The 18,017-nt window shown below is 42.4% G+C and overlaps 1 protein-coding gene across 1 annotated transcript in view; it reads right to left on the bottom strand.

The window, feature by feature from the left end:
• LOC138212049 (exostosin-1) overlaps positions 1–18,017 on the bottom strand; it is a 196,460-nt gene that overhangs the window by 18,560 nt on the left and 159,883 nt on the right. Inside the window, exons 6-9 of the mRNA XM_069172284.1 lie at positions 11,653–11,772; positions 8,354–8,486; positions 1,608–1,726; positions 361–456 (exon numbers count right to left, since the gene is read on the bottom strand). Of these exons, the coding sequence (XP_069028385.1) occupies positions 361–456; positions 1,608–1,726; positions 8,354–8,486; positions 11,653–11,772 (468 nt within the window). The remainder of the gene's footprint in view (positions 1–360; positions 457–1,607; positions 1,727–8,353; positions 8,487–11,652; positions 11,773–18,017) is intronic.

Genomic DNA, 18,017 nt, shown 5'->3' with positions numbered 1-18,017 from the left:
AAACGTGATTTTTAATTGCAGGGTGAGAAATTTGCTTCCAAAACATTTTTTTGATTGGTACTTTTGGCGTCCTACGTTTAACACACTACGGATTGGGACGTCCTACATGTTTTTCTATTAAATAGTACGTCGGTATTGCACACTGGAACGCAGGGTTTGTTTTCTCCTTCCTCTCTACTGTCCTCCAGGAGAAACAAATCTATGCGCCAAAAGGTCGTTTTTTTTTTTGTTTTTTTTTTTTATATTTACGGCGTAACTTTCATTAAGTCTGTTTATAAATGAGGAGATAAATGTTTTCACCGCCGAGAATATAAGTTTATTTCGTGACATAATGGATGCGAAAAAGCCAACAGCTGTTACCTTAGTCTGTCCTTCAACGACAGTGAGAGGCACGCTGGTGGAGGGCCACTTGTTTCTTGGAGGTAAAGCCTTGTCGCAGTTCCATAAAACCACAATCTGCGTGGGAGAAAGAAAAGAAAAGACAAAAAAAAAAAAGAAAAGCGCAGGAAGTCAGTTAATATTCAACAATATTGTACTTCATACAGTCGCATTGGTTTCACGTAGGTATGAAGATACTGTAATGTCCATCTTGGGATGCATTTTCCTCCTGATTTTCTTCCTAAAGAGGAGATAAATATTAGAGGGAGCACGCAGTCGGTCGTGTTATAATAGAAAAAAAAAAAAATTGTTTCGTCAGTGTGTTTCAGTGGCTGTTAAGACACTCTGCAGGAATAAACGTAGGTGTTTACAGGAAGTCTTAATTCCACGTATTCCGCTGTAAAGTGAGGTTATTGGCGTCATTCTGCTCATACACCGTAGCTTTCATCCCCAGACATCACATTTACATCTTCCCTTGTATTTTCTGTAGGCTGTATGGAGTATTAGGACTTGTTAAATTAAACTCAAAATGGTTGCCATGGCAAAGTGTTAGGGCCAAACAGTTTAAGTGCTTCGGAGAGAAAAAAAATACACCACAATATTTCAAAAATGTTTATGAAACACTGCGGATACAGAATAGAGGAAGTTATAACTTCAGGTCATCCGAACCCTTCACGTAACAGCTGTCCGACAGCTGATTATATATATATATATATATATATATGTATATATATATATATATATATATATATATATATAAAAATCGAAATCACAAAATAAGTAATATTTTTTCTCTCAAAATATTAAACAAAAAAAAAAAGACTGTATAAAAATTGTTACAACATTAAGATATTTATCCCTCATATGATGATGATAATGTTATTCCTTAAATATTACACATTTATTGTTTCAGTCACGTGGAAAGGTTCAAACTTGTTTGAACAAAGAAGAGGAGGTGGGAGGAAGGAGAAGAAGAAGAGGAGGAGGAATGAAAAGAGGAGGAGCATGAAGAAGAAGAAGAAGAAGAAGAAGGGGGATCAACAAAAAGAAGAGGAGCGCTAAAGAGATGACGAAGAAGAAGAGGGAGAAGAAAAGGAAGCAAAGAAGCATGCGGGAGAACAAGATGAGGAAGAAGAAGAAGACGACGAAGAGGAAGAGATGAGGAGGAAGAAGAGGAAGCTGCCTCCTCCCGCCTCCCTTCGGGCTGCAGCGCCGGACACACTTCCCACCTGTGCACAGAACTTGGACTTGGCTACAGCGATGATGAGCTTCACCACGGGGGAGATCTGGGACTGCAGAGGAGTCACCGTATGGATCACAGCTGTGAACTGCTGCGACGGGCTCTTACCTGCACAAACAAACAAACAAACAAACACACCACACACTTATGAAACAGTTGTCATGGGTAAACTGTATTCACATTTTTTTTTGTTCTAAACACAAATGTGTGCCGATGTAGTTCTCCATAAAGCTCCCATCACGGTTAACTGGACACCGAGTGCTCCGCGCTGCATCCGTCATCCATCTTTCTGACAGCGTGTACATACCCCTCCCACCCCCCCACCACCACCACCACCTCCCCCCACCTCCCCCTCACCTGCCTCCCCGCTTCACTTGACTGAGCTCGAGTAAACATGTCTAATCCGGGAGTGAAAGGCTTTTGCTTCGAGTCTCCTTTAACCGAATGGTGAATGATTTTCTTCCTACGTGAACTAATTCTATTTTTCTACAAGTCTTGTCAGTTAATTTTCTCGCATGTTTTTTTTTGTTTTTTTATTATTTTACCTGAGATGACACAAACGAACCGAACGGGACCGAAGAGAGAAGTCGTGAAGCAGAGCCGAACTTTAAATGACCACCTTTGATAAATGACTGCGTACAGTACAATGAGTACATTTGTAATTTTTTTTTAGGAAGTGATTCCCCCCGTGGCAGCCCACAAAAATACATCAATATTATGGAGCATTGCTTTTCTGTAATGGGATTTTATATTCTGAATATATTTTCCGGTCTGTTGTGAGAGGCAGCCGAACCCCCCCTCCTCCCCCCCTCTCAGGTGTCGAACCCTTCTCATAGTGTTTTTTTTGCAGCAAAGTATCACAGCACGGTGTGTAATACACCTAACGGACCACTAGAGGGTAACGTGTCTTTGTCACGTTTTTTTTTGTCACAAGCGGTGGATCTCCACAGAAACCCGACGACACTACGTCCCGCTCACCGATAGCCGTAACCCGACCGCGCCACAGGCCTGCCAATCAAACAGACACGCCTCCAAAAACACGACTTTTTGAAGTTTATTTTCTAGTTGACAACGGGATTATTCTCAACTGATCCGCCAGAAAACTGATCATAAGGACTGACTTTAGCTAACAGCACAACATAACAGATAACTCGTTGAAAAAAATGTATTGACTTTGAATTGTTCGAGAGAAGTTGAATGGGAGTCTATGGAGGCTTTTTGGAGCTGACCTCTAGTGGCCCTCGGTGGTATTGCAGCTTAAGGCCTCGTTTTTCAGACCCGGCAGCTACGTCCGCTTTTATGCACCGTCAATGGGACGAGCTCAGGATGCTGATCAGTACAAAAGCTTCACCAACCTGCCATACGGGTGACTGATGTCCTCAGCTCTCCAGCACCCCTCTTGTTTGTTTGAGCTTTAATTGTTTAATTAATTCTGCTATAGAGGAACTCACAAAAGTGCTTGGGGGCTGGACCAGGTTCAGATCTACTAAAAACTAATTGCACACACAAAGGAAATCTCTCTTTATCTAGAAAGCCTGGGAACAGGGGTCCTGTTTGGCTGTTTCATTTTGGTTTTAATCCTGACAGAGCAGGTAGTCAGGTTGTTTGTTTTTTGTTTTTTTGCTGCTTTTTCTTTTTGGAAGTTAGTTTGAAACCTCTTTTGGGTTTTATTGATTCATTGATTTAAACAGCCTCCATCAGCACCGCTTCCCCAGTTTACCTCAGTTGTTGATTTGTACAAATGATCCCAGCTCTGTCCATAATAGATAAATATATTCATATCTAATACAAAGCAAATGTCTGATTATAATCCAATTAGGGCGAACGCCGTGAGTATGAGAAAACGCAACGTAAATACCTCGTTTCAAATACTGTGAGCAGCGACGTTTTCATGATCAGTGTGAGAATGATCTGATTAACAAGCAATCAGTGCATTTACATAAAAGAAATGATCAAACATCCCACATAAAGGCGGCGTGTCGGGATCAGTGTGAGTGCAGATCGTGATTATCAAACAGAGCAAGTAAACGGAGAAAACTGGGGGATACGTGGTAACTATGAACCGAGCAAACACTTTAATTACACTATTTAGTCACAATCATCAGGGTGCACTGTGAATGGAGATGTTGAGATTTTATTGTATGGACACATCGGAAAAAAGGAGGGAGAGGGAGCTCGTCCTCGCTAACTGTTAGCAGTGGGACTAATTAAAACAAGAGCATTTGAAAACTGGCGTAGTACAAACGATACACCTGGGGCAGAAAAATGCTCTAAATCATCTGACCTTTAGTAATTATTCCAAACTATCTGAAATACGTGAACAATTCTTACATATTAATGTTCGAGAAATGTTATTTGTAACGGGGGCAGCAGAAAACAGAAATGAATAAATATCGTCTTTTCCAGGCGAGTTCTCGGCTACATTGGTTCGATCAGGTCAGTACACAACCACCGCTTAATGAATACAACATTTTTTGGTGTTCAATGTGGATTCTTTTTCGCGAGTTGTCCAAAAATGATGTTGCGGATCGACAAACAACGGAAACACAAACATAATATTTCCGACTTGGAAAAGCTTAAACTGTCTGCGTCTTTGGATTTCATGTCGGCTTTTTGACCAATAAATCTAAAAGCAAGGAGCACTTTTAATTTGAAACTTAACCTTTAGCATTAGTTACAAACCTCCATGTCATTCTGAGCTGATTTATGTTGGTTTTAAACGCAACAACTGCTTTCTTTGTGCTGGTTTGCACACCAGCTGTTCTTTCACTCAAGCATTCAGAGGACAGCAGATGCCAGTTTATGACGGTCACCTGGTTTTTATGGTCTGTCATATGTTCCGTGTTACTCATGTTGACGTACAAAAGGACGGTAACTAATCCACCGCCCAAAATAAGAAGTAAAAAAAAAAAAAGTGTCTGTTTGATTGACAGGCCTGCGGTGCAGTCAAGTCACGGCTATCGGTGGGCGGGACGTGGTATCGTTTTCCAATCAGATCGAGTCAGATCCCCCAGCTCGTCCAAATATGGTCGCATCCTGCTCCGAACCTCTCCGAACTAGCAAGACGGCCAAAAATCCGAACTCGAGGCCGTTCACAAACCAACGGTTGACGTCACCGCTGGTCGCCGCTTGCTCTGGATGCATTACCGTATAGGTGCTGCATTATGAACAGTGTATCCAGCCGTCTCCTACCGTTTCCCAGTTGGTTCAGCTGAGCAATCAGCTGGCGCACAGAGTTTATTTGCAGTTGTTTTGCCCGAACCTCCAGAAGACTAAAAGCTTAAGACTGCAGTTAGAGTTATACTTCTACAACTATATTCTTATGCAGCTTTTTTAAAAGTTAATTATAAAAAGTTAGATTCCCCCACGTGAGGAGCTAAAAATGAGGATGCTGTAATATTCTATAATAGATAAATGGGGGCAGATGTGGGAACACACACACACACACGCACACACACGCACACACGCACACACACACACGCACACACACGCACACACACACACACACACACACGTAGTATTCAGAAGGACCACAGAAGGCCAGGTCTGCAGTCACACCGCATGGCGAGCGTTAGGTGGGTATGGGAATAGGGGAATGCACATCCTCATGGCTAAGTGGAGCCGGAGTGTGCTTTAGTGTTGGCCTATCCATCTCTCTGACATCGGGCCCCCTGACCAGACGTCTCAGGTGGGCTTTAGTGATATTTATGGAAGCACGAGCTCTGCCCTTGCTGGGGTCACAGGAACGGGCTCGCGCCTTCTGTTTTCTTGGAAAGAGCAATGCCACCTTCCTCTTTTTTTTTTTTTTTTTTTTAAATGACCGCGGGCTTCTTTTATTGTGCAAATGTTTGGAGGCTTTATTTCACTAATCAGAAAAAAATCAGTTTCGATTAATTAATTAAGTATTAATCGGATTAAACAACTCACTCTGAAAATTACTCAAAAGGGTACCGCTTGAGTAATTTCATCGTGGCGATATGAACAAATAAATAAATATATAAATATGAAATTTAAAGGATTACTATAAATGTGAAGCAGCCCAGTGACACAGCAAAGCATGCGATACATCTGCCCGTGTCGTCGTGGTGCCGGGCGTCGATGAGAAGATGGAGTTGACAGTTTACGTGACGGAGATTGTGTGACAAACATTTGATTTGTTCTTATGCATTGTATTTCTTTTTCTATATTCTTGAATGTTCCTTTAAGTCTGTTTTTATGTGAAACATTTAATTATTATTATTTTTTTTGTTGCTGTGATGCAATTGAAGCTGCATTTCTTGTATGAAAGGTGCTACACAAATAAAGCTTATGATTATCATTACAAAGGGCACTGAAGTCCGTGTAAGGAGGCTCAGCAGCACAAGGCACAAACTTTAACCTTGCTTTTAAAAATTTTTTTTTTTTATCCTGAACCTATTAATAAGTTAAATGTCTAAATATGTGGTACTTTAAAAAAAAAAAAAAACCAGGTTTTAAGAGCCTGCAGTGTGCGAGGTGTACGATCTTAGGAGAGGATTTACTTTTTGCCCTACACATTTCTATAACAACATTTGAAAGCATCAGGTGAGTAGACTTCCTTTTTGTATTTTCCTGTTTGTGGTGAAGTGGTTGGATCTGATCACCCTTTTCATTAAAGACGTATTCTAACTGACGACTGATGACTCTTAAAACAACAAAAGCAAGAAATCCATCCATACTGAAAAGTAATAAATAACAGAGCAAGATTTTACTGGCGAGTTTACTGCCAAAACGTCCCCCACACACACTCAGGTCACCTCCAACACTGTGGGAGGTGAGAATTTCAGGAAAATGCTAAAAAAAAAAAAAATGAAATATTACATTAAAAATGGCACTTTTTGGGTCATCTGGGCTTTTAATTTGTCCCACTTATACAAACATCTGGAACAGTTTGGGGTTCAGTGCCTTTCTGAGGCACAGTTTGACTTGAGGTTGTGATGAGTGGGGACTGACTTGCAACCTTATCATTAACGTCTGATCTGCTGTAACACCAGAGCCCCACTCATTAATTAGCAGTGTAATAGATTGTATGCAAGACACTCTTCAAGGCACACTAAATAAATACAGAAATATAGTCGTGTGAATTTCTCAACAAGGACAATAAAAATGTGTTTGTGTATACATTTTTTTTAAAAAAGCAACAAATATTAAGATGTAAGTGAAATGATTTGCCTAATGTGTGCTTAGCTGAACTGAAATTGATATAAGAGGAGAGGGTTGGTGAAAAAGCATGAAAAAGGTTCTGAAAGCTTCGGACGTTTCAGCACCGCGGACAGAGACACGAAGTTTGAACCGCATCAGCACTAGAGACTTTTTTTTTTTTTTTTACAAAATGTGACAAAACACACAGTTCAGAATATTTGTCCGTTTTAAACTGCATGTTTTGAATAATACAAAATACAAAAGAGGAATGTAACTGCATCCACAGAGACAATTAAGTGTGCTTTAAACCTGGTCACCATCCAAATGTATATTGCCTGAAAAGATGCTGTTTTTTTTCCACTTGAATTTGGTCTGACGTTCCCTGGAAAAAAAGATTGTCCTCTCGACTACATTCGCTGAAATTTAACTCAATCAATTATACGATTGATGCCGCTGCAGCTCAGCTTTTAAGACAAGTTAATGTTGTTTCCTTCCACACACAAAAAAAACAGATGAGGGCAAATCATCTAGCAAATCAATTACACACACACACATATATATATATATATATATATACGTATATATACAGCACATACGTTCTCCCGTCTTCATACACTCAGGTCTTGTGAAACTGCTGTCTCCTAAACTGGTTGCAAAACATGGGCTGTACATTGTAAACTAAACAAATCCATCAACCTTCTTTAGTTTTTAAAACTCAAAGTCGATCCACAACTCCACGACTTTTCCCAAACTGAAGTAAAGCTGTAACTCCAGCCCTCTAATCAAGACATCCTTGCAGCCTAAGGCCACAGTGTCTGAGCAGTAAGTCAAAACTTTTTCTTTTTTTTTTTAAATTATCAGGCAGAAAGTTGCGACTGCTTCGCCATCAAAAGTTATGGGAAGGTGGCAGAGTGAGACTGCCGCTCAACACGGCGTTGACGACAGCTTATTCCCCGAGCGGCGGCGTTGGAGAGATGGCAGCGGCAGCAGCAGCAGCAGAAAATAGTGATTTACTGCGCAGGCATAAACAAAACGGCTCAATCTCTCTTTCCCTCCCTCCTTTCTTCCGTCTAACCCTCGTGTCCACAAGTCCTCGGAGAAAGACAAACATCGATCTGAGTTACTGCCTGAGTCCGCCGAGAATCACTCCGGGTCTGCACGCACTCCCACGTCCACGTACCGTACAGCAGGCGCCCGTCGTCGCCTGCAGCTTTAAAAGTTTTTCTGCTCCAACAAGAGTCTCATGCATAATTTTTAGTTTTTTTAGTTTTTTTTTTACAAACATTACACTTTTCTATCACGAAGAAATTTCCCCTCGGGGATTAATAAAGTGAATAAAATAAAAAAATAAAAATCAAATCACAGTTTCAGTTTGATAACCAGCGATTCTGTAAAAAAAAAAAAAACTTTCTGCGAATTCGCATCCTCTGTGAGTGACTTCAATGTTTTTGGCTCATCTGTGTTTCCTCAAGAATTTTGATGTGATGTGATTTTTTTTTTTTTTTTTAAACAAAAACCAACTCAATGGCATTCTTCAAATTTATGACGCTTCACTTGACGAGATCAAGAACTTACCCAGTATGGCATAGTAGAAAGGGAACTGGGCCGGGTCGGTCGAGTACTGCGGGAGCGCGTAGAGACCGCCGGGCAGCGAGTTCCACAACAAGCGGTTTCTGGATACGTGGGAGTCCACGCGGTCCTGGATGATCTGGATCAAAGAGACACATTGACTTAAAAAAACAACAACCCAAAAAACCCTTTGAAATCCAATCGAGCTTTTAAAAGCACACAACTGACAGGATAAAGAAATCAATATTTTTTTTTAATCTCACGTCTTAAAATGTCTTGATGTAGCTCTTATTTTAATTCACTATTTATTTTATATTATTCAGGGTGTTTCAATGTAACCGCATGCTGGAATATTTGCAGTCATGTTTGATATTTGATATCCACCACGAGCAGGATTTTCCTTTTGTGTGTCTTTCGCTCTGCCTCCACAGCTATCTACTGATCTGCGGAGAATTGGCACTTACAGTCAGCTCTAAACACACGCACACACACGCACACGCACGCACACACACACACACACACACACACACACACACATACACACACATACACACCTCCTGACACCAACTGTCAGGCTCGCAGTATGTGGGGACACTACAGTTATCAACAACGCTTCATTTCACCCGTTTAGCCCGCCTGTGTTCTGGCTCGCAGTTTTCCAGCACATCTGGCCGGCAGTATAAAGCTGTCAGAGGGTTTCTGTCTAATTTCATACCCTGCTAGGATTGGACATTTGGTGGAGTCGCAAAGGTCTCATCTGTGCTGAGAATTCAAGACGAAACCCCCCCCCCCCAAAAAAAATGCTGCAACATGAGGAGTCTTTTGTGTTAATAACCTCATAATGAAGGCGGACATAAATGATAACTTTAAGGGTTTGGTGAGAAGCTATCCCGTTGAAAGATGGATCCGTAATCTTTACAATCCGCAGTTGTTGTTTTTTTATGTAGGCAGCCGGCTTCGTGAAAACGTTTTAACGAACGGTCACCTTCACGGAAGTGAAACATGTCGCGCTTCATTGGGGATTAAACACACTCGATTATAAAAACAAGTAATGGAATTGTGTGCGAGAATGTACATTTTGAAAGCAGAAGTAGTTCTTTCATTTTCTTCAAAAAAATGAAAGGTTGTATTTCTAAGTGGTGAAACGCAACCTCATGTTAAGCCAGGGCAACTGGCAATTGAAAGGGCTTTACATAAAAACACTAAAAGCAAAAGAAACACACCATAAAAAAAACATTTAAAATCAACTAAAAACAGTGATTAAAGCAGTAAAATAAAACAACAACAAAAAAAAAGCAAAAAATAGGATAGTATGCAATAAAATGATAAAAGTTACATTATTTGTTAAGGGTATTACGGTTTTATTTGTATTTGTACTACAGCCATGACTGGTCTGGTATTTGGCTCGGCTCCGCCCACTTTTTGGTCGCACCTTTAGGCTTCACTGTGATTGTAGTCTGGAAACCCTTGTTTGCACGAAGGTTCGCTCAGCCACTGTGAAGGGCGGACCAATCAGGGACCAGTGGGTGTGGCTAAGTGTGTTCAAGTCAAACATTTGTCTCTAAATGTAGTCTTTACATGCGGTAGATGGTGGTCGATGCCAATTGGTTAACGGCGGCCCCCCAAACTTTGAAAATTAAGTAGAGGATTAAGACCCAACAGCTGGAAACAATCCCCATTGAAGCGCGACAGACTGATATATTCACGCAGCAGATTTATGTCTGGTAATATCAGATTAGTCTGGTATAAATTAAGGCGATCGATGTTTGGTTAATAGCACTGATAGATAGATAGCATACAATACATCTTTGTTTGTACTGTTATTCCATAACCTCGGTTCGACTTGCTTCACATTATGAAAGGTTTGGTTGCTCTGATTGCACACAGGGCGGTAATTATTTAACGACTAATAACAGAAAATAACTGTATCTAAATTACGAATGTGTTTTGATTTGATTTTGTTTCCATCAGTTTTCCTCATTAGCTTTTAGTATCAGTAAAAGAAACAAAACAAATACGAATAAAGGGAAATAGTTCATGTGAATAATACTTACACATGTTCACTGTGACAACATGTCTCACATTTATTTGGTGTAAATTGGGAAACACATACAAAGCAAGTCATATCCTAACCTACTAGTTATGTCATTATATAAATAATAATAATAATAATAATAATAATAATAATAATAATAATAATAATAATAGTAATAATAATATAGTGATGGTTATATGATGTTTCTGTGAAAATAAAGGATGATAGACTCTGTGATAATACTGCAATGATGAAAATGAGGATGATTCCAGCGATAACGGCGGAGGGTGACGGACGAAAACAATAACAAAGCTCTCGGCCGACGCGCCGGTGTGTGCTGTACGTGGTGATCACTACGCTGTGGTGCAGCAGCAGCAGCAGCAGCAGGCGGCGGTGATGGAGAAGGATTATTATATCTTCTTGTGTCTCTCAGAGACGCTCCGGGGAGAGCAAACAAGAGCACTCGAATCAAGGCTGAGAGAAAGTAAACTAACAATAAGTAAAAAAAAATAAAAAAATAATAATAAATCAACCTCTCGCTGTACATCCCGATGAGACGAGTTCATCTCCTGCACTGCTGAGGTCATTTAATGAGCTGGCCTGTGGCTTTATCGGCCTTGAGCGCCCACACACACACACACACACACACACACACACACGCACACGCACACGCACGCACACGCACACACACACGCACACGCACACGCACACACACACACGGTGGGCCCTCCTGCCCGCCTGCCACTTCACGCCGCCTCATGCTCTCCCACATCGTGCAAAGATTTCAGGCATCACGAACGCTGCTTGCCAGTCTTCCACGTGAGGCTAAAATCGATAGGACTATTTATTTATTTATTTATTTAAACTAAAGTTCGCCGATCTCAAAAAACAAACCTTAAGCAAAACAAATAACCTCTAATTACTGCGGTGGTGCGACGCTCGGTAGTTACAGGTCGAACTTCTGCGTTGGAGGTGTATAAATGCGAGGCAGGAGAATGGGGGGGGAGGGGGGGCACATTCAGCTAACCTTCTCTGGATGAAAAAACAACAACGACATAACTGATATGTGGAGAAAGATCTCTTAAAAAAAAAAAAAAAAAAAAAAAAAAAGAACTTCATCTTTGAGAGGTGACGCATCGCCAGCGGCAACGTAGAACGAGACGCAGCGGCTCGGTTGATTAAATGAAAATACTCTCCTGGCAAAAAAAAAACAAAAAAACAAACACTCAAATCCACTCTGCTCCATCAGGACCAGTTGGAGCGCGCTCACCTCCAGAGTCGTCAGGACTATTTTGGCTACGGAGGAGAAGTAGGCGTCCCAGAGGAACTGAGTCTGCTGGCGGAGAGCCAGGATCCTGTCACGGCCCACAGATCGGGTAATGGAGGGAACCTGAGGAGGGGAGGTGGTGGGGGGGGAGGGAGGGGGGGGGGGGCACACCAAAAAAAAAAGAAAAGAAAATGACAGCGAGATAGATTAAGTTAGATTTTAAACAATGTTGAGTGAAGGATGGGAATCGTGAAGCTGGGCAGACAGTTAGAGGAAAAGCAAAAGTAATTTAGTGGACACGCAGAAAAGATTAGATCAACCCCCCCCCCCCACCACCACCACTCCCTCCCCCCCCAACCTCTCCCACAAGTCTCTCTCTGCACGTCAAGTTGCTTCTCCAGAGGAGAGGATGGCAGCTGAACCACCTGCTGCCCAGCTATTACACTCCATCCACGCCTAGAAGGTCCTTCAACGAAACTCGAGCTCCGAATGAAATGTCAAGACTTCATTTTTAACGCTTTCAGCTGTATAAAACGGGACATTTTGACGACCTCTCCTTCACGAAACACACGAGCCAAACGTCGTACTCGTCGAGGGCAGAAACACGCAGTGCGCGACGAGTACCGGGACGACGCGCTCAAAACGGACGGGGGAAATAAAAAAACAAAACAAAAGAAGCGTTGAAACTCCGGACGCTTTCGCCATCTCGGCTGTTGTAGAGGGAGGGGGCGGGGCTTAAAGGATTTTCAAATTAAGGGCGTCCGAGGAAGCTCGCAGCTCGTTCCCGAACGCCTCGCGAAAGCGCTTAGTGAGCGTGTTGAACGGAGGAGCAGGAAAACACGTTCAATTTCTGAGTAAAACGATTAAGGCTGCGGATGTTTCGGTGTTCACCGCGTCGAGGTTTATTTCCGGCCGGCGTGCGATTTGAAACGACACCAGGCCGCACCGCGGTCCCGACATTTAAGAGCACCGCTCGTTGGCGTACTAAGGGAAGGATGTCATCTGAAACCTGAATTTATTCCACCTTTATGACAGCGACACCGTACGATTTTGAGTTTTTTCCCCTCATCTCTGCAGCGCTAAGACAACTTTCCGCACGTCTGGCGTTCGCCTCAACAAATCACGGAACGGTTGTTAATTAATTTCCCTCGAATCCATATCAGAGAAAACAATCGTCGCATCGACCGTCTGCCAACAGACCCGGCCGATCTCGCAGGTCCCGAGACGGATTGTAACGCCGTCAAGGAGGAGAGGCGGCGGAGGAGGGATTTAAAAACGAGGCGGACGGCTGCTCCTGACCGGGGTGCTAAACATCCAGGGAGGCGGAGCGGGACGATCTCCTCACAGGAGAAGAAAAAACAAAAAAAACACCCAAAGTAGCTTCTTGATGAGGTCGGACACGACCTCAGCTGCTTCGCTCGGCTCGACAACGAAGCCGCGGAGGGGAATAAGTGGGCTTTTGCAGCCGGTGGTTTTTTTTGTTTTCCTGAAGAGCCTCATCGTCCCCTCAAGAGCCCGTCTGGTGTTCTGGCCTCAGCGGCTAAAAAAACCCAAACAAAACAAACAAAAAAACACAAATCTCTTCCCCGAGCGTTACTGTTGCCGACCTGTCGGACGTCGCCCGGCGGGAAGAGACGCTAGAAAAAAAAAAAAAAAAAAAAAAAAAAGAAACGAGGAATAGCGACCGATGACGATCAGCTGAGTTTGCTTGAAAACAACCGGTCGCCCCCGTCCGGGGGGGGGGGGGGGGGGGGGGGGGGGGGGGAGGTCGAGGGCTTTTAATGAAAGAAGTCTGGAGCTGCCGGGCTCCGTCTCGTCTTAAAGGGCCTTTTGAAGCCTAATGAGGCGGCTTTGAGTGACGGCGCGTCTGTCGAGAAGGCCCGTCTGATATTTTGCACTGAAAGACGCCGATTCTCACGCGGGTCACGCGTCAAACATCCATTCCTTCGCGCTTCTCCCTGCGTCTCGGCGTTCGCGGTCGGTTCCGCCTCTCGCCCCAAATACGGTCTTTCTAAAAAAAAAACAAAAAAAAAACAAGATTGCGCCGCCCCAAACATAAGAAAACTCAAAGCTTCAAAATGGCGGTTCGCGAACCGGTTTGGGGAACGAGAACCGGACGGCCCGGTGTCAGGAAAAGGCGACGATTTGGGTGAAGGTCGCTACGTTGCTCGTGCGACGTGCGCGACGACCGAAGTCGCGACAGATGTTCAGCCGGCGGCCGACCGGTGAACGCGGTGCTCCCCGGTTTGAACACCGGGTCGATGAAGGCGCCAAGCCACCGACAGATTTAGAAGCCCCGCCCACCGCTGAGACCACAGATTTCAAGAGAGACGCGTGATGATAACCGCCTGTTCAGCAGTCTGATAACAGTCAGACCAGTCGAGCAACAGCAGCCATTTTCCACCTCGACGGCAAATAAACGCGGTCGGACCGCGACTCCGGCAGCTCGGAGAATTGCGACACTACGTAGTTCTCGCGCGCACTTTTGTTTTTAAGCCGAGATTTAATTATCGTCGGGGTTTTTTTGTGGGTTTTTTTTCCGATCTACTTTTATTGGAACGTGCAAGATTAGGATTCATTTCGCAATTTTACTCATAAAGACTGAAAAAAAAACAAAAAAACAACAAAAAAAAACACTTCACGTTCACCGCTGACTCGCCGCGAATCAGTCGACAGCCGCGCGAGCTTTAATTGTTCGACTCTCTGAGGTGGAATATAAACAACACCAATCCCATCAAGCTCCGTTCTCGTCCCCTCAATTGGCTCTAATAGTGTTTATGTTTCTCAGCGGGTTTTTTTTTTGTTTTTTTTTTGTGTTTTTCACCGGGTGGGGGATTGGGGGGGGAGGGGGGGCAGAAACTCGACATATTAAACAGTCAGGTATCGCCTGCTTCTCGGTGATGTAATTGAAAGTAATGAGATTGAAATCTCTCAGCGGGCGTCGGCGGATCCGACGGCGAGTTCCCGAGCGTCTTCGTGGCAGGAAAGAAGTATAGAGAGACAAAGAGGACGAGCATCCGGCATCTGTTTACCGACCAAGAAATACAACGCATTCTTGTTTGAGTTGCTAACTTGACTGTATAATTTAACCCCTGAGGCTAAAGACTATTCGGACACTTCCTTTCTTGAAACTAGATTTTTGTCCCGCCTCCTTGCCAGCAGTCTCAGTTTTAAAGGTAACTGAAGTGCAACAAGACACCCAACGAAAGAACACGCTGGTTTTTATGTTGAACTACAAGAATTTATGCTTTTTAAACAAGTTTAAACTCCTGATGCGAAGGCAAGTTTCGAGTTTCAACATTGAACTGTAAAGTCAGACTTATCTAATCCTCAACCTGAGAGCTAACTATGACCTTAGTTTTGGTCGCCACGGCCACACTGGTAAAAATTACACGTGTATGTCCTTCAAAATAAAAGTTAAAAGAGAAGTTCTGTCGACTTCAAAATAAAAGTTTAACTTTTCCTTCTCACATTTTTTTTTTCCACGCACACTTTCCCCGACCCGCTCAAAATGGCCCTGCGACTCACTTTTCGGTCCCTGCCCACCAGTTGAGAACCACTGTGTAGACCTACAGTATAACCCCACCTACTGTTGATCTATAATAACGTCAACAACGCGTTGTTGTCGGGGACTAAATGAAGTGACGTTCTTCTCAGTTTGGAGGGTTTCTTTGGAGGACAGTCTCCAAATGTGGTTTCATGTGAAATACCTCCATGTTTGATAAGCTTTGTGTTAATATTCTTGAATTCAATATTGATTAAGCTGTCAATTATTTTTTTCAAAACCTCAAAATTTCTCATACAGCGGCTTCAAATTGCTTCGTTTTGTCCAACCAACGGTCCAAAGATATCATATTTACAATTACGTAACAGCTGAGACAAACACCACATTTGAGAAGTTGTAATTATTGTTATTGGGCAGTTTTGCTTCATAAAAGGTTTGACAGTAAATAGGTTATGAAACTTACTGCAGGTTATTTCCTGACGGTCAAAAGTCAATTAATTAACTCTTACGATGAATTCAATTTACGCCTCAAATGCAACAAGATAAATACAATAATCTGAGGAAACCTCAGGGGACTTGTAATGAAATAAACTGCGTGGTGGGGCTTTAATAAAAGAAAAGAAAAGCCTTCTGTTCACTTCTCTGATCCAGTTTCCTGCCTTTTTTTTTGTTTTTCTTCTGTTTTTTTAACATAAGCGGTCGAAAAAGAAGAAGAGGAAACAATCTGGTGAAGATTGAAGGGAACAAACCGACTTTAACAACCAATCTTCACCAAACTGGAGGGTTACAATGTGCAAGAGGTTTTACATGTGTGTGTGTGTTCAAATGTAAGTGTGTGAGTGTGTGTGTGTGTGTGTGTGTGTGGTGTGTGTGTGTGTGTGTGCGTGTGTGTTTTCCTGACACAAAGTGAGCAACGCGAGAAGAGCCGTTTGAATTTTGGTCGTGTTTTGTTGCGTTCCCACAGATGTGAGATTTCATCCTAAAAGCCTTTGAATTATCGGTTTTTATTTGAGCCTCTGTATTTTTTTTTTTCTTCACTATTTCCTTAACACGTCTGCACGGAGACTACATATGAAATGGAAAAAAAATGCTTCTTTTGCTCCACTTTGTGTCACATCTCTCGCGTCGCACAAATCGTCTTAACCGACAATTAGCAGGCTTTGAAAAAACCCCACAAAACAACATCAGTGCATTATTGTGGGTCTCAGTAATGATTGATGAATTTATTATTATTATTATTATTATTATTATTTTTTTTTTTTAAAACGGCTGCTTCATTTAATCTTAAAGCCACATTTTGTGATACTTTCAATGACGGCTTGTCGATGATTGTGTGTTTCACGGAGAAATATGTAATTATCATCATTGCTAGGTGCTGACAGACGGCTGACGGGGAAGCAGGCACACACTAATTAAAGGCACGCACACACACACACGCACACACATGCACACACACACACACACACACACACACACACACACACACACACACCACACACACACACACACACTTCCTGGACCCGCCGTCCAGGTGGTGGTGGTGGTATAGGTCACGCAGGTGATACTCCCAGTATTATAGTAATACTGGGAGTAATTAGAGAAGGTAAATATCACAAGCGCCGCCCGCCGCTGTAATTAAAGAGAACAGAAGGTAATCCAATTGTAAAGTAAATCATCTTGTAAGAATAGTTCCTGGTGGAGGTGTGACTGCGAATATCGCAGCTGTCACATCTGACCGCAATATAACTGACTAAAAGCCACGCGGCTTGCAATTAGGGTTGTCCCTCGGTTAAACTGGAGCGCCTCCACGTCGGTTCGGTGTCGACGGGTCCGGCTTTTGACGCGAGCTCGGCGACGGTTTTCGAAAAATATAGATTTTACACTGCTGTTTTTTTGTTTTTTTTGTTCTTCCGATCTGATCCCAACTGACATTTGATTTTAGTTTCTATCTGATTCGTGTTTTTATTTGAACTTTTTGGAAAGAAAAATGGGGAAACTCCCCCCCCCCCCCCCCCAAAAAAAAAAAATGAGTCTTTTTTTTTTCATATTAAAGAATATCAGAGAAAAATCGACTTTGAAAGTTCAGCCCCCGTCAGTCTGAGCGTTTGGGTGAATGAGTGGGAAAAAAATGATTAAGTGCTTTGTCCTTTAAGACAGAAAAGTGCTACGTAAGTGCAGTCCATTTACCATCCAGTACATTATGAGTGCAGAGCAGGACGTTTTTTTTTTTTAGTTCTTTTTATTTACCAAATTAAAGATGTTGTCGCTCGCATGACTCACCAGATTCTAACGTTCATATTTTGCCGAACTTTGGTTTATACAGTTATGTAAGAAACAAAAGTACATCCAATGAAAATTCTTGACTTTTTCTCGATATTTGAAGACGCAGACGCTTGAGCCTCCTCGGTACCGTGCGTCAAGATAAAAGTGACGAACTCAAACAAATGCAACTTGCAGGTTTAACTTCTATTAAAATGTTGTGGGGGGCGGGGGGGATTTGAAACTGTATACATGCAAGGAAAAAAAAACCAAAACATCTTTCTGCACAGAAAAGTGTCCAAAGCTTTTGGCAAAAAGATGTCAAAGAAGTTAATTCTGCTAAAAGCTGCAGTGCCAGCTCCTGATGCCAAAGAAGAATATTACATCTATTGATGTTTTTTTTTTTCATAATAAATGATTGAATAGTTTTCAACTAGATCAACTTTATCTGCCGTGTCAAAGAGAATCGAATGTTTCCTTAAATATTTCCAAAAAGAAAGATAAAAAAAAAAAAAAGACAATTTCTACTTTACTTCTACAAAACGTACAGAGCAAGTGAGTCTCCAGAGAAAAAAAAAACATTCTACACTTCGTCAGTTTCTCC

The sequence above is a fragment of the Embiotoca jacksoni genome, unplaced genomic scaffold (genome assembly GCF_022577435.1).
Source record: "Embiotoca jacksoni isolate LCO1_2020_lvr unplaced genomic scaffold, fEmbJac1.0.p SCAF_52, whole genome shotgun sequence".
In the NCBI taxonomy this organism is placed as follows: domain Eukaryota; kingdom Metazoa; phylum Chordata; class Actinopteri; family Embiotocidae; genus Embiotoca; species Embiotoca jacksoni.
Note: the sequence above shows the minus strand (reverse complement) of the source record. Positions and strands in the feature narration are given on the sequence as shown.